At 43.4% G+C, this 25,806-nt stretch overlaps 1 protein-coding gene across 4 annotated transcripts in view; it reads right to left on the bottom strand.

Annotated features, from left to right (window-relative positions):
• zdhhc14 (zDHHC palmitoyltransferase 14) overlaps positions 1-25,806 on the bottom strand; it is a 48,363-nt gene that overhangs the window by 4,790 nt on the left and 17,767 nt on the right. For all 4 annotated transcript variants that reach the window (XM_010789009.1, XM_010789006.1, XM_010789007.1 and 1 more), the window contains exons 4-9: positions 10,055-10,207; positions 6,310-6,447; positions 5,342-5,390; positions 3,631-3,733; positions 3,076-3,185; positions 1,069-1,174 (exon numbers count right to left, since the gene is read on the bottom strand). In XM_010789009.1, the coding sequence (XP_010787311.1) occupies positions 1,069-1,174; positions 3,076-3,185; positions 3,631-3,733; positions 5,342-5,390; positions 6,310-6,447; positions 10,055-10,207 (659 nt within the window). The remainder of the gene's footprint in view (positions 1-1,068; positions 1,175-3,075; positions 3,186-3,630; positions 3,734-5,341; positions 5,391-6,309; positions 6,448-10,054; positions 10,208-25,806) is intronic.

Genomic DNA, 25,806 nt, shown 5'->3' with positions numbered 1-25,806 from the left:
CACAGGACATGTCTGTTTACTCACTGTGGTGAGATTGTGAGTTTGTACAAAATGGTCTGATGCATTAAACACGATGTCCCTCAGATTCCTGCTCATTGTTTTTTGGGCCTGTGCAAAGACTTGATATGGAAAGCCTTAATCTTACAAGCAGTATTCTGACTGATAAACTGTAAGACAGGGTAGGGGCTGAAATCAGGGAGAGTTCAATCATCAAACACACACCCCCTTTGCTAAAACTGCTGATCTAATTTTACAGACGACATGGAGCGACACATGCAAAATTGAAAACATAACTGGCACACTCTTTTGCAATTGCATCACTTTCAATCAGGTTGGGTGAGAATGTCTATCTGTGTTTGCTTTCCCGGTCTGGATAGAGAGAGAAAAAGGTGCTGCGTTTCTGATTCTGCGGCTTGTTGAGGTTTAAGTGAGGCCGTTTTTTGTAATGTAAAACATCATTTGGCCTTTAGCCTCTTTGCCTAGGCCACGTTATCAAGGCCAGGCCTTAAACCAATAGCCAATGTTTACCAGGACGATCAGATACTTAATAAAACGAGCCATTGTGTCCGTACTGTACTTTGAATTCCTCAAACTGACTCTTGGGCTTAGTTCACGGGCCTCAATTTGTTAGAGTTGATTTTCTGCTGTTGGAAAATTAACAAAGACAACAGCTGGAGATCCAACAAGCAACTAAGGACTACTAAAAGTGTTTCTTAGCTATTCAACTCCTCGGCACATCTGTTGCTCCTCTGTTGTATTTTCGACAAATAAAAGTAAAGGTAGCAGTCTTCTTCGATTCGGTGACCCATGTGTTTTCGCCAAATCAACCAGAACTGAAATCTTCAGGGTTATTGCTAAACTAAAATGTTAATAAGTCTGAAATCAAAGTTTCCAATCACTTTAATAAACAACTTTTCTATTCCTTAAACTTCATCCAGCAAGTGACCCGCCCACCTCTGCTCTCTAAACACAACTATGAACCTCCGACTCGAAATAACTCAGTTTTTTTACTTTTATACCGTACCTTATAGTAATATCTTAGAGATCAGAGTCAGGTCAGTGTCTTACCATGTGGCTCTGCTGAGACTGGGTGGCGCCATACATGGTGATGCCATTGGTTGGCGGTGCCAGCTGCGGCATGCCTGATTGGATAAAGCCCCGTCTGTCAATGAGGCTAGTGAGAGAGAAACAAAGAGGGGAGAAAGGTGTGGTTAAACACAGTAGAGCACTGTCACCACTGTAACAGACGAAACAGTATGACAATGACTGACAGCAGGCTCAGGTCGACTCAGTGTTAGGTGAGAAGGTTAGGAGGAGTGCTTGTGTGTCAGTGGTACCACATGGAACATAGCATGCGAGTGGATGTGTGTTGTACTATTGTGTGCAAGCCTCTGCAAACTCTAATAGTCCACTTACATAGACACACATAAGATGAGCACTAGGTAATAAATCACAGAGGTCCTGCAGTGGAGCGAATAGTGTTTGTCCCGTCATTAAAGCTGCAGAACTCTGACACAGCTGGTTAGAGAAAGACCTGCTGGACCCTTGCTTTGCAGATGTGTGTGTTCATGGGCCAAATGTATGTGATAATACTGGCAATTTATCAGCCGGATAAAGGTTGATGTGACACAGTGCAGTCTCTTCCTCACCCATACACACAGAGCCCGCTGAGGTGTTAACCAGTGCACGCACACAGGGTAATCATTTAACAGGAAGTGTGTTGACAGTGAGTTCCAGTGGGACTGAGCTGGGTTCTGGTGAAAATGCTCTGCTGGAATCACAGAGACAAACTCAGGGAACCTACAGCAGCGGTTTGTGTTGCTGGTGATGAATACTGGAACATCTGCAAATGCGGCTTAGAGGAATTGAGACTCAAAACATGTGGGCTGGGTGCATTAGAAAACATGAGTCAAGGTCTCAGCAGGGAATCAAACGCAAGAGGCTTTTGTCTCTGTGCACGTTTGTGTGCGCGAGAGGCGGAATTCCCTGCATACTCCGAGGCTTAGGTGAAACATTCCTTTCTTAGTGGTGGACCCAGCTGTGCAGTGCCTGTGGACACACACACACACACACACACACACACACACACACACACACACACACACACACACACACACACACACACACACACACCTCCTTTGCCACCCACTGAAATCATTATTGGTGACTTATGGCCAGAGAACCGCACAGCCGGAATGTTGCCAAAAGGCTCCATCACTGCTCTTCTTATACTTCAGATATATATAGATATATATAGATATATATATATATATGCGTTTGTTCAAGAAGATACTGTATGTACGCTAAACTATTATGTATTTCTCTAATTTCCCATTTGTACGTGTGCAAAGCAAAGTTAAAGGCCACAAGTTCCAAAGGCCTTGAGATGTTTGTAACGTCTTGACAGGGTCACTGCGAGTGTTCTGCAAAGTGGACAGTAAAGATAAGAGCAGATAGGAGGTATCTCTGTCCAGTATGTAAGCAGGAAGATGTGTCTAACTAGGATGACATAAAAGAAAGAGCAGTTTCTCTTGCAAGAATCAAAAAACACCGTTTCATGCATGAGTAATGAGAAATGCTGTAGTGAAAGAAGCTGGGAGGGAATGTGCGAATGTTTACTGACATTTCCAATCACATGGACATGAGAATGTAGCTGTGACAGTTGGCCTGTCTTTTTGACAAATCACATGAACAGCAGCAGTGTGAAATTGAATATATCAAGCCAACTTTGATCTTTGATTTGTTTGAAATGGGCTTGAAATCCTTTCCACTGTTGCTGTATCTTAGTGGCTATGAATAGAGAAAAAGGCTGCAGGCAGGCTCGTTTCAAAGTAGCTCGGCATATCAAAAAGGTGCTTTGACTAACAGATCTAATTTTGCCTTTGGACAAAACGCAAAATGAAAATGGATGGTGGCGATGAGGGGTATAACAGGTGCTGTGACCCATCACACATGAAGGTAAAAATGAATTAATGGGTTTTCTTAGAGCTGTGAATGAAAGGGCATATACGTCATCATATTGGCATCTGGGAAGGCATAGATCAACTCTTAAAAACTCATTCACACGTCTCATACCTCGGTGGCAAGGGTCCACACAGCGCTGCACAGCAGTTGGTGAATATGTTGCCATGGCTGTAGGGGTTATAGTTATCCTTCCCTCTTTTAGAAGACCATGAACCTTTTATCTGGAAGACACCACACAACATAGATAAATATCTCATGAGTCACTTGAAGGAATCAAATCAAGACCCTATTGTGTTTAGTCTTTAAACTGTTTATGCCCATAATGGGGTCAAACTCATGACCTCCAAGATATTATCACCGTTATTTAACCAGCCACCGTAACACAACTCTGTCTCTCAGGTGACTTTAGTATCTGTTTAGCAATGTTCCCCTTTTTATTCTGCTTATATAACAATATTTGTTAGGGAAAAGCTATGAAATGCAGCTTTAAGAATACTTTGAGAACAACAATGCTAATTCTAGGAAAAGTAATTTATACTGGACTGTAAATGGAATACATATTTCAAATGAATACCTTTAACCCAAAAAGAAACCTGCAACAACAACATAGCAATGCTTCATGCTTCACTTGGGTCTAACTGTAGGGGATGTATTTGTCTTACTCACATCTTCATTTGTGGTCTGGTTGGAGCTGATCAGGTAGGTATGGAAGCCTGAAAGGCCCACTATGGACCAGACAGAGAAGAAGCACACCACCACCTCCAGCACAGTGAAACAATTCAGTCAAGGAACGATCGTGCCACTAAATGTCAGAATGGATTAAATAAAGACTGCGGCAGACAATGTGAAAGCCCATAAACACATTAGACCCATATGGAGCCAACATGGACAGCTAGCATATTGACCTACAGCCTCGGGGCTGTCCCCCTCTCGCCAACAGTTCCTAGTTACCAGTTCATTTGACTGGGACTGCAGAACACTGCTCATTTTCTCTGCTCCGAATAAAGCGCACAAACTAGATGAATGCTTCCGCCTTTATGAGGAAAAAGGAAATGGCTCTTTAGTACATCGTAGGATACACTCTCTCTACAAATACCCAGTCACTAAAACAAATCATAATAATTCCCTGTGGTCATATTATAAGGTCAGTATAATATAACATACTCAAAGACCATTCGTAAGTATGTAAAATGGCGCTGTAAAAATCTACTAAATCTCCTTTCTCTCCACCTTTTCTCGCTCTTAATCCTCCCCTTCTTTTTCTCTCTTCACAATCTCTTCCTCCTTAGCAAGGACAAAACATGTCATCATTCACCGAGTACAAAGGACGGTGACGATACCATCGACTGCAAGTCCACTTTATTAAAGTCCTGTAGGACGCAGGCTGTTATCAGCTTGGCCTCGCACACATTTCTCTGCCAGAGGAACAGCTATCTCACTCAGCCATAGAGAGAAGGGCAGAGAGAGAGAGAGAGAGAAAGTGGCATAGCTCTGTGCTCTCCACTTGATTTGTGGCTTGGAAGTAGTGTTGAGTATCATTTATTTTTCCATCATTTCTGATTATCAAACTTGCTTTTTAGTTCCTGTATTTAATCCTAATTCAGAATCAAAAGAGTTCAGAAAGCCCTTTGCATTCAGTCATTAAGAGTCAAATGGTGTTGGTTAAAAGGAAAAGTGAATTTCCCTTTCAGCTCTGGATTGTGTGTTGGGAAGGGGTTAATACATTTGGAGTCTGGCATTAGGTGACTGCTTTCAACCTTCAGCTGTAAATCCAGGCATTACAAATCGTAGGTCAAATGATGTGAAGCCAAACTTGACTGCAATGTCAAAATAAAGCATTTGAATTGCTTGGATTTACCACAGTCCACATTATGCCGTGCTGAGACAATAAGCTGATTTACAGGGCATTTGTAACAGCTGTAGCTTAAAACGTCTCGCACACACTTGGCACCTATCACTCTGACAGACCCGCCCTCATATCAAATCACTCTCACGACACCTCAGTGGAGGGAGAGGGGGCACGTTAGAGTCAGAGGAAATCAAAGACCCACCGCATCAATAGACAGAGACAGAGTGAGGATCTGCCTCGCGAGCTGTGTTACCCTGATGGAACATGACTAATCAGACAAACACCCGTTATGTAAGTACTATAACTGCAAAAGATGGCAGGAGCGGTTAATGGGAATGCTTTGAAAAGGCACGTTATGCAAATTAATTCTGACCTACTGAATGACCTGTAAAGGCCCTCACTGGGCACTTAAGTCTAGCCACTGTGGAAAGAGAGGATATCATGGACAGACAGCAGCTAAAATCAGAAAATCACACTTGACACACAAATATTCCAGCGTAAATGCCAAAAGGCCAAGTGAAAGGATATCTAGCAGGACTATCTTTGAGTGCTTTGAGAAACCCGCTTCGATGGGAGCCTGTGAAGAGAGAGAGAGAGAGAGAGACAGAGTTTACATTAGACCACTACAATGTATTTAGCCATTACACACACACACACCTGCTAACACTACAGACTCTTGCAGGAATAAGTCAACAATTTAGTAAATGAGTCAGTATGCTGTTTTATCTAAACTACAATGATAAATAACCCTTTTATTAATTTTGAAGAAAAAGACAATCACTAGCTAGTGGCCAATGAGACTACAGAGGCTGTTGGGGACATCAAACATCACGACACCAAACACAGTAAACCTCATCGACTTAGTTGTGGTCACGTGATATAATGCGACCCACGGTGTAGTTCGTTTAGAGCGGCCCGCCAACTTTTGATTTCTGGTGTGAAGATGAAGGAGGAGGCAGGGGACAAAGCAAAAATTAAGTGAAGGCCTATTATAGCATGTGGCTGTAGGATTTACCTTCACTTCAACACAACTGAACTGTCTGTCTGTCTGTCTGTCTGTAATCTTACAACAAGAACTGATTATGTAGTCACTGTGATATGTGCTACTTGGTCTGAGCCCCAATGGGAAAAACATATAAAAATAAACAATTGAAATTACTGCAATGTAGTTTTAGCCAAATCTGGCAGCACTAACTGACTGAACACAGCATGGTTACAATCAAAGACGCACTAAAAGAAGACTAATCAGCAGTCCAACCTTGATCCAATGACTATCATTTATAATACACAAGCGCACACACACACCAACACGATGGGGAGCCCAACAGTCCACCGCCTGCTCCCAGCTGGAAAGATGGTAACAAGCCAAGAGCTGCAGCTTTTCACAACGCCCACTTACAACCTGCTGGCTTGTAACACACCCAGAGCAGAGCCAGGAGGAGTGTGTGTGTCTGTACCAGCACATATCCTGTACGCCTTACCCTCAGATAACTTACGCAAAATGATGTGTGTGATGACGAAGGAGAAGATGAAGATGGTGAGGAAGGAGAGCGAGAGGATGAACATGTAGAAGAAACGGTAGTTCCTCCTTCCCACGCAGTTCCCCACCCAGGGACAGTGGTGGTCAAAACGCTCTGCATGGACGGAGAGAGACACACAGACGGAGGGTAAGAAACGTTTATTTTGGATTCAAGAACACACACATACAAGTCTTTCCCTTTTTACAAAGAACTGTCAACAGTGACATTTGTCCAGTCTGAAGACTTTGTTATGTACATGCACTGGAGTCAGAGCCCTGCCAGAAACCGGTTTTACATATGGCTTACAAATCTGGGTTATCCATAAAACCTAAATACCTAATTAATAAAACCAGGTTTCTCATTAGGGAGACATTTAAAAAACAACAACATAGAAACAGGTTTACTTCAGTGCATGTAAACACAAACGATGAGTACGGACCTCTGAGAAATCAGGGTCCCTCTGGGTCTTGGCACAAAAATATACACATTCTTCACATAGTTGATATAAATAGCCAGTTTGCACAAACTAATAAAAGTTACAGGCCAAACATGACTGTGTATGGCTGAAAACTCTGCAAGGTTACGTAGGTAAAGGAGCACTTGTCTTCGGTAAGACCTACATTTAAAAATAGCAAAAATGAAGTAAAAAAGGTCAAATAAAAGTGTTGTTCAGACTGCCTTCAATAAAGATCAGGCAGACAGGGAGGGATACGTTGACACTGATGCGCTGTCAGCCCCCTTGGTACAGACTGTGCAGCTGAACAGGCTGGTATTGTTTTGAACAGAGGAGCCTCTTCATCTGAATGTATCCGAGTTGTTTAGGTAAATAAATGAATGTTTGGAATTTAGAAATACTTGCTGCAAAGTACCTGAAAAACGTATTTGAACACAGCCTGAAGTGCATTAAGTAAATGTAATCTGAAATGCTTTCAGGTGATAATAAATGGTATTTCAATCAAAGAAACAGAGCTCCAGCACACTTATCTTTCACTGATTGTAAAAGCGTAGAGGGCTTATTGTGAGCGCTGTTATTCAATCAGTCCACAATCCTATCTCTGACAGTGACGACTAGCTGTGCAAGGCGGTAGCTACTTAACTAATTAATTAAGACTCATTATTTGTTTAGTGAAGTGAAATTACCTGCTTTTGTCTTCATTAATCAAAGCCTGGTAGAGGTGTGACTGTGAGACGCAGCCTTCAGCCCAACAGGATGAAAGGGGACAAAACTAACTCTGGTCAAATGGGATTATCACAGCCTGCAGCTATGGTGATACATATTAAGTGACCAACCCTCCTAGGAGATGTTCTTCTGTATGTGTTTATAATAATTAATGCATTTAGTGCTCAAAGCCCTTTATATTACATATTTCATATATCAGATATGTAATACATCAATACTGTGGACAATACCCACAGGAGCAATTGAGGGGGGTCAGGGCGGGATGGATCTGGTGTTCCCCTGATCTGATGATGAGCGCACTAGCCCACTACCCTGCTTATCTCCATGTGTCAATGATAGGATTTCTAAAGAATAAGTCCATGATTTTCAAGAAATATAAGATTAAAACAACTCTAAAAAATGACAGAAGCAGGTTTGTTGTAAGTTTCATTTTTAACCATGCTAAGAAAGACAACCAATGGATAACAGGTGTGGCAGCTGAAGGCTTATTAGCATCATCCCATCGGTGATGGCTTCAAAGCAAAACCAAAAGCTTGCACAACAACTCTAAAGGTTTCATAATTATCTAATATATTCTTAATTATGGGCCAATTTTCTTTTGTTGTATTTTATTGTTTGCTTAAATAGCACTATATTTCCTCAAGAGTGCCATTAAATCTATATCTAATGTCTTTAATTAGGCAAATCAGGGGCAAAAGCAGCAGCAGACAGACCTTAAATCCCTCTAAAAATCAATCACTAAAATCTCAACCCTCTGCCCACACAACCACTAATATTTATCAACAACTGGAATTCAAAACCCTAACAGTGAGACCATGTAAGACATTAATACAGTATATACTTTGAGGAGAAACTAAGAGGAGGGCAAAGCGAAGATGTGTGTGTCATAATTCTACACTCTTATAAGCTTCTTCTAGCACTCCCACGGGGATAACCCTTTTAAAAGAGGAAGAGCCTCCACCATATTCTTATGCTGCATTTCCACAAGGGAGGCCCTATCCATCCTGCCTGCTAACTTATGTAAGAGCTTGATAGGCCCCTGGCATGTGGCCCCTGGGGTAGACACAGAGAGACACACAAGTAAAAGGGACAGGGGACGCACTCGTACCACTTTTTCACTGCCAATGTGAGCCACATGTCCAGGTAAAGAGCAAGTGTCAAGTTCTTTTGTTGCTACTGATTATCACAAAGTTAAAATAAAAACATGAATAGGATTTCCCTTGCTTTACAGTCTTTGGAAAGGGCCAGAAAACTTGGAGCTGAGGGGATAAAAGTCTTACTAAAAGAGACAATAGTCCAACTATGTGTGTCTATTTCTCCTTCTTCATTTCCCTCCCATCTGTGGTTCTCAACTTCCATAACCTCATCTCCAAGGATTTTGGATTCATTTTATCCCACCGTTCAGTATCCATGATTGTTCTGAAAAAGTCTAAAAAGATAGTTGCTTTAATTATACCGGCTTATACGTGTCACTCGTTTATTTTACTCTGTTTTAATGTTTTAATGCAGGATGTCTTGAGTTTGAGTACGATTTAAATTAAAAAGTGAGCTCTACCAGTTTCCTCTTGGAATCTAACAACCCACCTCAAATGTGCACAACAACTCTTTTGTTTGTAAAATGACTGCCCTCCCATCTTTTTGTTCAGCTGCCAATCTGTCTTCCTTCCTGCCAGCGTGCCTCTGCTGCCTCTGATTACCACCTCTGCATCTTGTTTCCTGTGTTTCCTACTTCCTCATCATCTTATTCTCCCTGGCTTTCTGTCAGCCCCACTTCTGACAGGAGAACAGACATTCAGAGAAGGAGAACAAAACCCCTGATGAGAAAGATACAGACCTGTGTGTCTGTATCTTTTCATACATTGCCGAGCTATGCTCTTCACGTTGTCTCCAGAGATGGGGCATGTGGTTGTGAAGAGCAGCAAAACTCAGCTATTATGTTGCCGTTTTCTTTCTGTTGTTGTCTTTGTAACTATTCCCTCCCTCTCCTCAGTGTGGATGTGGATGCCTCCAAGCATGTGTGCTGTATATTCCCGGTGGATTTGCATCATAAACTAAACATTTGTCTTGCCTTGTGTTCTCATCTCAGTTTTTGTTAAATCGGGTTAACCACGATATTTCCGACTTGTCTGAATTGTGTGGATTTTAAATGTATGTTTATGTGCATTAACTGGATATAACTATGGCTTGGTGATTGTCTGCTTCTTGGCTGGTGTATGCCAGGGCTGGAGTCAATGATTTGGGAAAACACATCTTTACTTTTCCCCCTGTCTCTAACTAACAGTGCTGCTATTGGCCGTGGAAGAAGAAGTAGGCTACTCAAAACTTGTTTTTCTAAGTAGATACAGTACAAAGTACGTTCCTCTGAAGAAGCAGAACCCTGTAGTAAAGCCTCGTTTAGTATATTGTAATAATGGTAAAATGGTCTGCACTTGTTCTAGTAAGTTCTCTAAACAAATGCAGTACAAATGCAGTGACGGAAAGGGTGCCAAGCATCTCAGCCAAGCATGCAAGCTGCAGCCAGTGAATATCACTTTCACTCACCCACACAGTTGTCACAGAGGCTGCAGTGGGAGGCACGTGGTGGTCTGAAGATTTTGCAGGTGAAGCAATACTTCAGCTTGACTGTCTGGCCGTTGATTACCACCTCCTTCGTCCTGGGAGGAGGCCTGTAGCCCGTACTGCCATTAGCCACATCTTGGGAAGAGCAAAGAGGGAGAAAAACAAGAGAATCTTAGGAATAAAACAAATGACTGTACAGTGTTTCACTCTAGCCACTTACTTCAGTATAGTACTCTGCATGTGACATTGATGATGCCGGTGTGTTATGAATATGCCAAGTTCATGTTGACTGTTGGCGTTAAAGACTTAAATGCAATAAAATATAGTAGGATAGGTGTCAGTATGAAATCCAACATGGACACCACACGAAGAAAATAACCCAATGTTACAGGTGATAAGCTAGAAAATAAAGTAGTAGTATAAAGTTAGGGCTACGTTTGAAAAACCTACTGGAAATAATTAAATGCTGAATGACTGAAAATGGATTTAAACCATAAACAATGTTGGAGATATGTGACGCTGTTAATTGATGTTACACTTGCCTGTACTACTGTCAAACCGCGCGCTGCTGCCCGGCTATCTCGTATCATTAACACTTCCGCTGCTGGTCAGTTTTCGGCCGTGTTTAATCATGAAAGCGGTGTTATCCATGAGCCTATGTCAAACACTACGGAGGAGCTTAGCTTATGGTTTCACTCCACATGTAAAGCTGCTATGGACACTGTGGCTCCATNGGCCCGAGCTGTGCGAGTCAAGTTTCACGTTCCTCTCTTACTGTCCGCTATCAACGACTGTAAATTTAGGTGAGGACTTTGACAACGATGAGGAGGCGAGCCGAGCTCAGGCACCCTCTCAGATACAAGTCGTCGCAGACCCTCCAGGTCAGCCACGTCCGCGACCTGTGGTCTGCTCTGAGAGTCACTGCTCCTCCTTCAGTACAGGAAACATTCACCTCGTGCGGACTACGACGTGTCTCAGACAAACAGTGTAGGTATGACGCAGATACTCCTGGTAGTGAGAGGTCTTGGAGTGACCTTAGGCGCGGCAGGCTTCCAGGTCGTGTGGGAGGTCTTGTACTGTCGGTCCAGGTAGTGTGGAAGGTCTTGGCAGCCGTGAGGTCTATGGTAGTGTGGGAGGTCCTGGCAGTGGTGACCGACTTTCGAAGCAGGTACGGCACATGGTCTCGGTCGGTATCTGTGCCAAGTGCATCGTACTACTCGTGGTCCGCTCGTGCGAGGTCCCGGATAGGGTCAGGAACTTCTATCCTGTTCGACTTGGTAGTTGGAAGTCTGGTAGTGGTCAGCTTGGAGTGACCTGCTAAGGCGCAGGTCCTGCGTAGCGGAAGGTCTTGGCAGCGTCGGTAACTGGTCGGGACGCCTGGTAGCGGGTGGGAGCATTCCACCAGTGAGGATCTTGCTCACCCCCGCAGTGTACGAGGTGCTAGGTTAAGTGTCCAAGATTAAGCTGGTAGCTTCTAGGCCTTCTGGAATTATCTCGCAACTGAGAGCGGTTGGTACTGTGGTAGGTCTGTGGTAGTGTGGCGAGCGTCTTGCTACGCGTGTGTGGGACCCGGTAGTGCGAGGAGGGTCTGGTAGTGCGGCAGGTCTAGTACATACTGCGAGATCATCGGCAACAAACCTTGGCACATGTAGAGCGTGCTGACGAGGTGTGGGAGTCATGGGACGTGACTGCATAGTGTAGGAGGTCCTGGTAGTGTGGGAGGTTTGGTAGTGTGGGAGGTCTGGTAGTGTGGGAGGTCTTGGTAGTGTGGGAGGTCCCTGGTAGGTGTTGGAGGTCCTGGTAGGTGGGAGGTTCTTGGTAAGTGTGGGGAGGTCCCGGTAGTGTGGGAGGTCTTGGTAGTGTCTAGGTAGTGTGGGAGGTCTTGGTATTTGGAGGTCTTGGTTGTGGGTGGGGAGGTCTGGTAGTGTGGAGGTCTTTGGTTAGGTGTCTTGGTAAGTGTGGAGGTCGTGGTAAGGTGTGGAGTCCTGGTTTAGTGTGGGAGGTCCTTGTGTAGTTGTCTTTGGTAGTGTGGGAGGTCCTGGTAGTGTGGCCGAGGTCTTGGGTAGTGTTGGGAGGTCCATTGTAGTGTGTGGAGGTCTTGTGTAGTGTGGAGTTCTGGGTAGTGTGGTAGGTCCTGGTAAAGTGTGGAGTCTTTTGGTATTGTCTTTGGTCAGTGTGGGAGGTCCTGGTAGTGTGGGAGGTCTACTGGTAGTGGTGTTTGGAGGTCTTGGTTGTGTCTTTGGTAGTGTGGGAGGTCCTGGTAGGGGAGTGTCTTTGGTAGTGGTCGGTGAGTCCTGGTAGGTGTGGGAGGCTGGTAGTGTGGAGGTCCCTGGTAGGTGGAGGTCCTGGTAGTGGGTGGGAGGTCTTGGTTAGTGGTCTTTCGTAGTGTGTGGAGGTCCTGGGAGTGTGGGAGGTCCTGGTAGTGTGGGACGTCTTGGTAGTGTCTTGGTACGTGGTGAGGTCACTGGTAGTGTGGGAGGTCCTGGTAGGGTAGTGAGGTCCTTGGTAAGTGTGGGAGGTCCTGGTAGTGTGGGAGGGTCCCTGGTAGTGGGAGGTCTGGTAGTGTGGGAGGTCTTGGTAGTTGGTGAGGTCCTCGGTAGTGTGGGAGGTCTTGGTACTGGTGAGGTTTTGGTAGTGTTGTGAGCGCGTCTTGGTAGTGTGCGTGGAGGTCCTGGAGTGTTCCTTGGTACTGTGGGGAAGGTCCTTGGTAGTGGGGTAGTGCTCTGGCAGTTGGTGGGAGGTCTTGGTAGTGTGGATAGGTCCTGGTTGTTGTGTGGTAGGTCTGGTAGTGTGGAGGGTCTTGGTAGTGTGGGAGGTTCTTGGTTAGTGTCGTGGCTTGAAGGTCCTGGTAGTTGTGGGAGGTCTTTGGTAGTGGCCTTGGTATTTGTGGAGTGTTCCTGGTAGTGGGAGGTCTTGGTTAGTGTGGGAGGTTTCCTGGTAGTGTTGTGGAGGGTCTGGTAGTGTGGGACGTCTTTGGTAGTGTCTTGGTAATGTGGGAGTGTCTGTTAGTCTGGTAGGTAGCTTGGTTAGTGTGTGTGAGGTCCTGGTAGTGTGGGAGTGACCTTGGTTTTGTGTAGGTAGGTCTTGGTAGTGTTGAGGTCCCTGGTAGTGTGGGAGGTCCTGGTAGTGTGGGAGCCTTGGTAGTGTGGGAGAGGTCTTGTAGTGGGGAGTCCTGGTAGTGTGGGAGGTCCTGGTAGTGTGGGAGGTCCTGTAGCGTGCGGAGGTCTTGGTAGTGTCTTGGTAGTGTGGAGGTCCGCTGTAGTTGTTGGGAGGTCTGGGTAGTGTGGGAGGTCCTGGTAGTGTGGGAGGTCTGGTAGTGTTGGGAGAGTCTTTTTCTTGGTAGTGTGGTAGGTCTTTTGGTACGGTGGGGTAGGTGCCTGTGTTAGTGTGGAGAGGTTCCTGGGGGCGCCGCCTTGAGGTTTTGTGTTAGTGTCTTGTGTACCGTGTGGGAGTCTTGTTTTGTTTGTTGGTAGGTCTGTGTAGTTGTGGAGTGTCTTGGTTAGGTCGGTTGGGAGGTCCTGGTAGTTGTGTGGAGTGTTCCTTGGTAGTGTGGGAGGTCGTAGTGTCCTTGGTAGTGGTGTGGAGGTCTGGTATGTGGGAGGTCTGGTTAGTGTGGTGAGGTCCTGGTAGGGTGGGAGCTTGGTAGTGTCTTGGTAGTGTGGGAGGTCCTGGTATGTGTGGGAGGTCCCTGGTAGTTGGGAGGTCTTGGTTAGTGTCTTGTAGTTGGTGGAGGTCGGTAGTGTTGTGGAGTGTCTTGGTAGTGTGGGTAGGTCTGTGTTAGTTTGTGTTTGGATGGTTTTGGTAGTGTGGTAGTCGGTTAGTTGTGGAGGTCTTTGGTAGTGTCTTGGTAGTTGTGGGAGGTCCTGTAGTGTGGGAGGTCCCTGGTAGTTGTGGCTTTTAGTCTGTAGTGTCTTGGTAGTGTGGGAAGGTCGGTAGTGTGGGAGGTCTTTGGTTAGTGTGGGAGGGCTTGGTTAGTGTGGTGAGGTCTTTGTATTTGGGTAGGCCTGGTAGTGTTAGGGAGGTTGTCTGGCAGTGGTGGAGGTCCTGGTATGTGGGAGGTCCTGGTTAGTGTTGGGACGTTTGGTAGTTGTAGGGAGGTACTGGTAGTGTTGGGAGGTCCTGGTAGTGTGGGGGTCTTGGTAGTGTCTTTGGTAAGTGTGGGAGGATCCCTGGTAGTGGGGAGGTCTTGGTAGTGTGGGAGGTCCTGGTCAAGTGCTGAGAGGAATACATAGGTAGAGTGGGCACGTCCTAGGAATAGTGGTCTTGGTAACCTGTAGGGGAGGTCCTGGTAGTAGATGGGAGTTCTTGGTAGTGTGGGAGGTCCTGGTAGTGGGGAGGTCTTGGTAGTGTGTGGGAGAGGTCTGGTAGTGTGGGGTTCTTTCTGGTAGTTGTGGGATGGTCTTGGTAGTGTATGGGAGGTCTTGGTAGTGTGGCGTAGGTTCTTTGGTAGTTGTGGGAGAGGTCTTGAGGCTAGGTGGGAGGCTTGGTCAGTGTGGAGGTCTTGGTCATCCGTGGGAAGCGCTCCTTGGTAGTGGTGGGAGGTCTTCGGAGTGTGGGAGGTCTTGGTAGTCTTTGGTTAGTGTGGGAGGTCTTGGTAGTGTGAGTATCATTTCGAGTTGCCGACACTTATATAGCGGGTCTTCCGTAACTATTAGATAAACACATAAGACGTACAAGAATATAACTGGACAACGAAAGGATAGGCCCGATACTCCAGGGGAATTGGGAGTCTAACGAAAATAACGTACCAACTTCTTGGAACCTAGTTCAGACAGCAACTTTTTATAAGTAATGTTTAGAAACTTGGTAGGTAAACCAGGTTACAATTATTTTCGTACACAAAGTCTATAAAGAGTCACAAGTCTATAAAGAGACGACAAAGTCGATAAAGAGACACAAAGTCATAAAGAGACCAAAAAGTCTACAGAGACAAAAAGTCCTATAAAAGAGACACAAGTCTGATAAAGAGAGACGACAAAAGTCAGAGGCTATAAAGAGCAGAACAAGTCAGAGTCTATAAAGAAGAGACACAAAGTAGAGTACTATAAAGAGAGACGACAAAGTCAGATCTATAAAGAGACACAAGTCAGAGCTAGTAAAGCGACACAAAGTCAGAGTCTATAAAGAGAGACACAAGCCAGAGCTATAAAGAGAGACACAAAGTCAGAGTCATATAAAGAGAGACACAAAGCTCAGAGTCTATAAAGGAGTCCACAAAGCCTATAAAAGACACACAGCGTCAGAGTCTATAAGAGAGAACAAAGTCAGAGTCTCATACAGAGAACACAAAGGGGTCAGAGCGATAAAGAGTCACAAAGTCAGATCTATAAAGGAGACACAGAAGTCAGAGTCATAAAGAGTCACAAAGTCAAGAGTCTATAAAGAGTCACAAGGTCAGAGTCCTTAAACGAGAGACACAAAGTCAGAGTCTATAAGAGAGAAAACAAGTCAGAGTCTATAAAGAGCACACAAAGTCAGAGCTCTCAGTAAAGAGAGACACAAAGTTCAGAGTCTATAAAAGTCACAAAGTCAGAGTCTAACAGAGGTCACAAAGTCGGAGTCTATAAAAGAGACACAAAGTACAGAGGTCTATAAGGGCACAAAGTCAGAGTCGATAAAAGAGTAGACACAAAGCCCCCTCAGAGTCTATAAAGAGAGACAAAAGTAGAGTCTATAAAGAGAGACAGTGCCGTGTGCAGTGGTCTATAGACCTCCCAAACAACAATAAGGACCTCCTAAATGATTTCTCTGACCTTCTGGCTGAAATTATGACCGTGTCCTTATTGTTGGGGATTTTAATATTCATGTGTGTTGTCCTGAGAAACCTATGGCAAAGGATTTTTTAAACCTCGTTGACTCTTTTAGTCTTGCTCAGTCTGTGTCTGGCCCCACGCAAGAACGCGGACACACACTTGATATTGTTTTATCATATGGTTTGCCTGTTCTTAACTTGGAGATATGTGACGCTGTTTTCTCAGATCATATGCCTGTTTTATTTGATGTTACACTTGCCTGTACTACTGTCAAACCGCGCGCTGCTGCCCGGCTATCTCGTATCATTAACACTTCCGCTGCTGGTCAGTTTTCGGCCGTGTTTAATCATGAAAGCGGTGTTATCCATGAGCCTATGTCAAACACTACGGAGGAGCTTAGCTTATGGTTTCACTCCACATGTAAAGCTGCTATGGACACTGTGGCTCCATTAAAAACAAGGCAACCCAAAACTAAATCCGAGCCTTGGCTAAATGCCACGACTCGAGCTGCCCGACGTGAACTCCGTAGAGCTGAAAAAAGATGGAATAAGGACAAACTACAAGTCCCGCCCTACCTCTCTGAGCTGTTACACAGCTACACGCCAACTCGCACTCACAAGTCAGCTGATCAGTTGCTCCTGAGGGTGCCAAAAACAAAGTCTAAGCGCAGAGGGGACCATGCTTTCTCTGCTGCCGCCCCTAAACTGTGGAACGACCTGCCCTTGCTAATCAGACAGGCTCCCACACTGTCTGTTTTTAAATCTCGTCCTAAAACCCACCTTTTCTCCTTAGCATTCGTAAAGAAGTAGATTGTTGCTTTTTTATGCTTTCAGTGGTGTATTGTTTTTATTATATGGCTGTTTTTTTTAATCGTTACGTTTATTCTGGTTTGTTTTGTGTCTTTTATTTTTAAATGTATTTATTTTATGTTTTGTGAGTTGAGCTGTGTGATTTTATATTTGATATATCTCTCTGTACAACACTTTGGTCTGGAGGTTTTGAAGTGCTTTATAAATAAAGTTGGATTGGATTGGATAGTTCATAATGCTTTTACTCTTTATTAGGCGTAGCAATGCTCAGCTACCCCTTCATTTCATACTGCATGGATAATGCAGCCCAAACAGTCAAGAGCAGCACACTAAAAGGCCACGAGCTACTAATGGCTAGCAATTTACATTTGTAATGTAATGCAGTCTCGCTAGAATAAATGTCTGCCTACAAAACTCTAAAAAATAACAATCTATAAAGAATTCCATGCTTGAATCATTATTTATTTAGCATAATCAAATGGTATTTGTAAAATCAGCCACTTGAGGAACGATCAAAAGTTGTGGATAAATAAAGGTCTTTATGGATTTTACTGTCGAGGTGCAGTGTGTTCAGGTTGTCTGCTTTAATTTGTCTCGAGACTCATGAATCTCAACCAGGCTTTGGTGAAACAAGATCTTTACTGATCTGCAATTATCTTTAGCTCTGATAAAAGCCACATGTCATGATAACAGTAGCACTGACAACCCACACGGCTCATTATATTTAATTGGCACCACCATTGTAGCTCTTTTGTAGGAGCTATACGAATACAGTGTCAAACGTGCTAACCGGAACCAACCCTTTGTGCCGCAGATAAAACACTACCTCTTCTTTTCTGAATCACAGTCAGCTGCTACAGAGACTTGTAGTTCAGGTAGTCTAGAATTCAACATGCACTTAACACCACAATCCTCAGACTGTCATACACAAAGAGAAAATGGTGGTTAAGCCCTCTGAATGGCTCTTGGTGGAGTAAGACAGCAGTGATGACAGGCTTAATGGTAAGGATGAGAGCAATGATAGTGATTTGGAAAAAAGGTAGAAGCTGCATCCTGTTATTGCTCAGCCTGCTTTGAGCACTCTCACACACCCTGACAGTAGGACAAAGTGTGTGTAGGAAGATCATTTACACAGAAGCCTGTAGCATTGCTAACAGAGTGGTATATGTTTGATAGTGGGGAGGGGGGTGTATAGGGCCTGAGAGGCTTGTGTGGGTGTTTGACATTTCTAAAGGGGAGCAGAGGAAATGCAGTTCTGCTGTATTGGATTTGTCTCTAATGTGGTCCATGCCTACAGAGCACTCTCCCTTCTTCTCTCCGGCAGTGGCTCAGTCAGTAGGGGCTTGGACTGTGAGCCGTAGGTTTGCCGGTTCAAGTCCCCGACCAGACCTAAATATGGAGTGTGGACTGCTACTTGGAGAGGTCCCAGTTCACCTCCTGGGCCCTGCCGTGGTGCCCTTGAGCAAGTCACCGGACAACCCCCACTCCCATTGCTCCCCGGGCGCTGTACAATAGCTGCACACTGCTCCTAGTACTAGACTCCTGGTACTAGGGTGGGTACACATTTCACTGTGTGACAACTAAAGAGGTGTTTCATCCCTCCGATTCTATTCTATAAACTCTCTGTATCTGTATCCTCTCTGCAGGCTCCACTGAGGGAGACAACACATGAGGTGTACACATTTCAAAGCAGATTCCAACTAACAAAGTGTTAAGATACTAGGAAAAAGTTCCATTGTTTTTGGTATTCAGAGAGAAGTAAAACATCTTGGTATATTAACTTCTATCAGCTGAAATAAAAGGGCCATAACATTGAACTGTAGGTTCCTTCTCAAGCAATATAGAATTAAAAAGTATTCCAACAAATATGTTAAATTAACAGTAATTGGAAGCTATATTATCCATTTGAGAGTCAAATCAACAGGAAGTCAAAAATAAGTGCTGCAAAAACAAAATGCCATTGCTAGTTACATCTATATCAAACACTCAGTACACTGGTTCAAGATGCCTGCACTAAAGTAGTGTGTGAGTGGGGGGTGTCAAAGTAGTTTTACTGCTGAACAAAACCGTTAATTCACTGCCATCCAAAGATTAGCCTTACATCAGTGTCTAGTGGGAGATCTCTCAGAGAGATAGACCTACCCAAAGAGCTTCAAGCTTCAAGAAAATAAGGCCAGGAAGTAAACTAGGAGGTGATGTAATGGATACAGACTAGGGATGGGAATTTTAAGGCAAATGTATATTCAAATATTCAACCCCCAAAAAACCGGTTAACCGATTAACCAAAATGTACATATCCTATAAAAAAAATGTTTCGGTGGGAAATGTTTGCAGAATGCAGATATTCAATACCTGAATAATTTTGAATATTCGATGAATCATTCCCATCCTTAATACAGACAGACTCGGTACTAAGGCTGTCACAAGAAGGGATTCTTCTGTGCTAGGTCGCTGCCAGCCAAAGTTAGGTTAGGGACGCACCCCATTTTATCCCTGATAATTGTGCACTGCAAACAGCAAATCGGTGTTGAAATCAATTAAAGCTTGTTAACCTCAGCTGATACGGTCCATAGAGATGCATCATGGTGTGTTAAAGCTCTATACTGTAAACATTATAATTGGGTGAAGGTATTTGTGCAATATACATATACATGCCGTTAATAATTGTGCAATATATACCCGGCTGCTAAATCCTCAGAACAGGATGTGTATTTTGTAAAAATGTGTAACTTTTTTTTAATTATAATTTTGTTATCTTTAATACTTTTTTATGCAAGCTTCTTAGATAACATTAAGCTGTCTTTGGCTCTTTTCTGTTGTAACACATTTCCCCTCTGTGGGGCTAATAAAGGTATTCCGATTCATGTAAATGGGATTTATTGTTGTCGTTTCTTTTAACCATGGTATCGATCGAGAATAATGACCTTTTACTGCTACTGGTATTGACTAATACTTTTCTGGTATCAGGACACCCTACTCAATACCCACTAACACCCTCATGCAAAAAGCTATACAAGGATTACATGTCAGCTAACCTGTGGTAGGTGTTACACGTTCAGCAATAAATACTAAAAAATAAAATAACTGATATCTTGCTTGTATGTGGAGGAGTGAAACTGCACATTCACAGATAGTAGAAAATATGATGATAGGTGACATACAGAATAACTGACCTCCACCCGCCTGCTAAAATGTAGGACTAAAACCAGAGAGACACAAGCTAGTTCTGTTCAGACGAGCAACAATTTCAATACAGCTGACTAGACAAAAACAGTTTGAACACAATATGAGAAAGTCTAACATTTAAAAACGTATCTACTCAAATATCATACAGGATTTTGAATAGAAAGACCATCTTTTTCTAAACACCAAAAGAGTGTGGTTCAGCATCAAACAGTATCTGATGCTGGTGTTAGGGTTTCTCAAACACTGAGATGGAACATATGGCCTTGTGAAGTCTCTTGAAAGCCACAGTAGAAAGTTAAAGGTGAGTTTTCTAAACCTAACCATTCTCAACATGATGGGCCACAAAATGTGTTTAATCTGATAACCAAACCAGTTGTATACTTTAGTTTGCATATGGAATTTGCATATTAATGAAAACCCAAAAGCCAAGTCAAAAGCAGAGCAAGAAAAACCCCCTGCAATCAATTTATCAAAAATGTCAGATTTACACGTGGCTTTTACGGTAGTGCTTTTTATTCACCTTAATAAATAACAGAAAAATAATGTCTAAAACGTGCTCCAAAAAATAACCAACGGCTTTTATTTCAGGGTGTTTTGCAGAGTGTGAATGCTGGGTTAACTGCTGCAATTAAATGGTCAATATATCACTAGCTGTCGGCTCCATTTCTTTCACCTGTGCTTCTTATCTCATAGTCTTGCTTAGTGTGGTTCTAATCTCTAAAGTGAGAGTAATATTAATTGTATGTAAGCCATGAAGGACAACCTTTAACCCACTCCAAATTGTATTCATGTCATTCTAACTTCTAAGGATTATCTGATGGTGAAATGGATGCTAATCACTGGTCAACTTGATATGCATATTTTTCAAGGGATTATTTAGTCTAACACAAGAGTATCATTCAAAATTGCATATACATACATCGTTCCACAATAGGTTATATCTCTTCACCGACAAATGTATGTGGATGGTAATTGTCCTTTTGAGTGCATTGTCCTGCTAGTGTATAGACTATAGAGTAAGGCATGAGGGGAAGTGGTAAAGAACTGTGTGGGAAAAGTGGTTACAGCTCAAAACAACCACTAGTTTGTCCGATATTGTTTTATTTACATGTGAAGTAAATCAGATCAGTTTTTTATAAATGCACCATGCTGTGTTTTGAGCAGGTAATTGACTTCATCAAGCGATAGAAAACATCCTTAACTGGATTTTATTAACCTTCAACAAGTGTTGTTTTTAGTGGATTTATCTGAACAGAACACTTTGGCTCAGGAAATACACTGAAGAGGAGTTTCCTATCTGACCTTGCTCTGAAACAAGCCAAGAAAAGTAACACCTGGCACGCAGTGGAGTGAATCCTTTTCAAGTTAAAGCTATTCAAACACGACTCATCGAGAAGCGTCACAGAAAAAGGCTGAATGGTCAGCCTTGAACATATACTTCCGAGGATTTTTAAAAATATACGTTTGTTGGAAGCCATTTGAATAGTGCCAGTGATTTTTCAGAGGAACATAAGATTTCTGATTGGTTTCTGTGAAAACCTGGTATTTGGAGCATCATTTAGATTTTAGAATGTGGCCAGAGCACAAAACAGCAGCATTAGTGTGGGCCAACCAAACAATTCTACGACTACTGGGGCTGTTTCTGTGAGCTTTGCCAATAACCTCAACACAGTGTTATGTATGAGGCGTACCCAACAGCCACCACTGACCTTGAGGGCAGATAAAAAGATCAAAACTCAAAACAAAGTGAAATGAACACATAGCTGAACTGCACACTTTGGCAGCTGTAAGGACATATTACTCACACAAAGCTTATCCAGACATCTTTCATAAAATATATAACACGACACCATTTTCTTTCGTGCTCCTTTGTTTGAAAAAAACTGAGCACATGAAATTAAAATGCTCAACATCTCTCCGCTGTACGCAATCTTTGGTTAATTGTCCCCCACTTCAGATGTTGTCATTGCGAGCTGAACTGACAAAGGCCTTGGCAAAGACCATGAGGGATGGGTTCAATAGTCTGGATCAGTGAGGTGGGTCTGTCTTGAGTGAAGGATGACAGATGAGGGCATGGTCAGGTATTGGACGAGCCCAGAATATGTCAGCAGAGAGCACAGAAGCACAAAACAGCTGATGCAAAGGCAAATGGACAAAGAGAATTCAAAGAAAATGATGACTAAAAGGCATTACTGGTCATGTGGTAGTCTTTACTGTGACCTTATCTGATCCTGTGTAGTGTTAGCTTTCCTGCACAGTGTCATTGAAGTGCATTAAACTAAAAGGTGTTTGTTTGGGATTAAGAAAGATGGCTTAATGCAAGCATAATGGATAAGGCAAGAGAGTGAATAATCAGCATATTGGGTCAACCCAGGCCAATGTAATTACTCCACAACATGTTTGTTTTCATCGTCTCCAATAAAATAGATCTAGAGTGACTATTCTTGTACATCCAGCAGCTCTGTCAACCACTCTATTTGCCTCCATCTTTTTCCTGTCCATGTCACTGTAAGCCTGGGGAAAACCTAAGAGTGAGGGAAGACTGATAGGAAAGATAAGAAAGAGACTTATTTTGCCCAAGGCACCCCAAAGAGTGGGAAATGACTCTTTACAGCACACATGATTGGTAGGTGTAGGAGAGGCTTCACGTTGTATAAGTGTGGATAAACATACGACTATGTTACACAACTCTGTCCTGGATGTTTGGGGGGGTGGCAAGCAGATGTTAAAGGTCACATGTCCACTGATCATAATACCATTGTTGAGGTATACTAAAATAGAAAAATACTGTGCAATTTTCCAAACTCACATTGGTTTCGCATACAGCATCTTTGTAAAGTATGTGTATTCAGCAGTATTCACTTTCTCCACTAAACGGCTCGCTGCAGCTCCCCCCCCCCCCCCCCCTCCGTGATTAACAATAAGTGTGGCTTGATATTGAGTAAGAAAAAGGTTTATAGGTTGATAAACGCCGTGAGAATGGGTCTGCAGAGAGAATTTCGCGCGATCCCAACTGTCTGTTATCAGCCTGCAGCAGGGAGCAGAAATCAGCAGGGCTGCATGCACTGAGTGTGTGTGTGGATTGGTCAATTTGGACCAATCAGCGGGGGCTTAACGTAACGGCTCCGCGGACGTAACATAATGGCTCCACGGATTGGCCCATTTAGTTCCGGGTACGTGCTTTCGTAAGCACGTACCCGGAAGAATCAAATGGATGATGATGTCATGATGACGTTTCACCAACGAGGCGTTTTGGGGAGCTATTTTCTGTTTTAGAGTTTTACTCGCGACAGGGTGTACTTTGAGGGTTTTGACTCTGCACACCGTTTACATGCAGAAAAACCTTCATAACACACAAGGGGACGGGTAATAACCGGAAAAGCATGACATGTGACCTTTAACTGATGAAAGCTTCACTTCAGTACGGAAGCCCAAGATAAAAAGTTATCCATTAATGAACACAAGCCACACCTGGCACATTTACTTGCACGTTGAAATTAAAGCATTAAATCAACATTATATACATTTGATACGTTAAAAAAAAATGGTGCCTTGTCTGTGCCTGTGAGTCACTTTGGATCAGGGGGAATGCTTGCAGGTGTTGGCGACTTGGCGTCTGTCGTGCCAGAACCAGAGCCAGTTGAGAGGGAAACAGACCCAGGTTCAGCGGCCTCTTCAGTCTAGTAAGTAAATCCACTGGCTTGCCATCGCTTCTGCTTTTTTCCACATGCTTGATGTTTGGCTAGTTTTAATTATTCAATAGTAATGTCTGCTAAACTATTCGAGCCTTGCAGACATGCCACCTTTGTCAGTCAAAAATAAGAGGATAAGCTGAGGTCCATATATAATCTATTCACAAATGTAAAAGTTGAGATGTCAAGTGGCTTAGTTTTAGAGCCTCTTTCAACTGACTGCACACCTATTTCCTAATCAGCCAATTGAATAACAATGAAGTCAAATATGAATGTGACCTAGGGGAGACTGAGGGGAGACGAGGGAGAAAGAGGATCACGGCAGGGATTTCAGTACCAGCGTGATTTATGACTGGACTGTCATTCAAAGCAAGGTATTAATTCATTATTTACTGCAACAAGGCCAACTTCTCAGCACTATGTCAAACAGACATGCGGTATATCGTCTTAGCAAGGGCAAAAGGGGCTGTCAGTCGAGTTAAAGGGACTGCACCTCTGATATTCACCAGCACTGTGCAAAACCACATCTTTGCATTCTGGCTGATATATTTAAGTGTTTTAAATGTCTAGGTTTGGAGGCCAAAAGGATGTAAGAATCAATACAATCGAGTGGACTGCACCATCTTTGACCATAAATTCAAATTGGTGACATCTTTTTGATGTTTAGTGGCATTTTACAGAACAATGGTCAGCATTTAGGTTATACAAACGCCAAGGAAATAAGAAGCCACCCCTTACGTCTTGTGATGTTGAAGACATCAACTCCTAATAACAGTTAACGTTTATGTATTCAAGATTGAGGCTCACATTTTCCTCCAGGCACAGAAAGCTACAACAAACCAACAAGGTGCTAAACTCCGACAAGCATGTTTACAGCGTCCTATGGCCACAGGGAGAGGAAGCTGAAGCTAATGTGATTAGGATAGACCTCATTTTAATGGCTTGTGCTCGTCTCTCTGTTGATGGCAGTGTATTAGAGTTTGGCATCTCAAATAAGATTCTGGCAAGCACACTGACAAAAGCAGTCCAAACAAAAGATTTCACAACAAACTATAAAACACATCATTAAAACAGGATGCAACTCAAATGATGATGCAGGTTTAATGATTTGCTTTGTCAATGAAAGGATAAGGTATAGGAACACTTTTATAACAAAAAGACAAATAAATGTCTGAGATTTGCCAATACTTGGTTAAACCTTAGTATGTTTGCTATGCAACTTGGTATGAAAAAAATCACATTTAATTTCCCCATATTGCTCTAATGACAGCGTATACATCGCCACTAGAACTTTTAAAGAGTCTAAAAAGTGTATAATCCAAACACAATGCGTATATCTGATGGCAATAGCAACAGCGTGTCTGGCTTTTACAGCTTCCACAAGCCAAAACAACGACTACCATTCTGCACATACCTTGGTAAATCCTGTGCTATACTTCGCCTACAGAAGCTTCAGGTTTGGGGAACATACACAAAAATATATACAGAAAAAATTAAGCACAAGTCCCCACCTTCAACCACTCCATATTGACAGCTCCTTCAGTCAGGAAATGCCTTAATGTCATTGCATCCTCTGATGTGCACATTCTTCCTGCAGCAGCTTGAGCTCTAAGCCTCCAAAATCTCTTCCCTCTGCTGGCCTCGGGGCTGGCTGGCAGCTTTGGAAAAACCAAGTGGCTGCCTTGACATTCACCAGCCATCTTGGACCATATTAGGTGGAAGGAAACAGGCAGCTCGGACCATCTCTCACTCCGATTAATGCTTAAGAGAGCATTTTGGATTTGGCGTGTGCGGTAGCTGAATTGATGCCAGCCTGTCTAATCCTGACATATTGGGCATCAAAATGCAGCACACTGAAGAGAAATCAACCCTCGTCTCCATCTCAAGCAGAGATAAACAACAAGCTGTGCTAGCTTTCCTGAACCCACACCCTTTTCCCCAGTCCTTTTCAGGTGCAAACAGTATTTCTGCAGCATTAGGATTGGCAAGCTACTGAGAAAGATACATACCATACTATGTTTTATATGATGCAAACATACCGTATTTGATATTGTTTACAGTAGGCTGTGCTTGAGATCACCCACTCTAACCTCATTTCCACAGAGATTTGGCAGACTATAGAGCTATCTGTTTAAAATGATGAGTTAACTCATTCACACCAACGGTGTTTCAGGGCCGGTTCAGAGCTGGAGCTTGAAAAGCACTGGGTTTTCCTCTTCACACCGCAGCGGAGCAGCCTCTTAGCTCCGGAATCCGGTTCATTTCGGGCACCAAAAAAATTGTCCGGACAGAGC

This window comes from Notothenia coriiceps, unplaced genomic scaffold (assembly GCF_000735185.1).
Source record: "Notothenia coriiceps isolate Sejong01 unplaced genomic scaffold, NC01 NC01_scaffold00032413, whole genome shotgun sequence".
NCBI lineage: Eukaryota > Metazoa > Chordata > Actinopteri > Perciformes > Nototheniidae > Notothenia > Notothenia coriiceps.
Note: the sequence above shows the minus strand (reverse complement) of the source record. Positions and strands in the feature narration are given on the sequence as shown.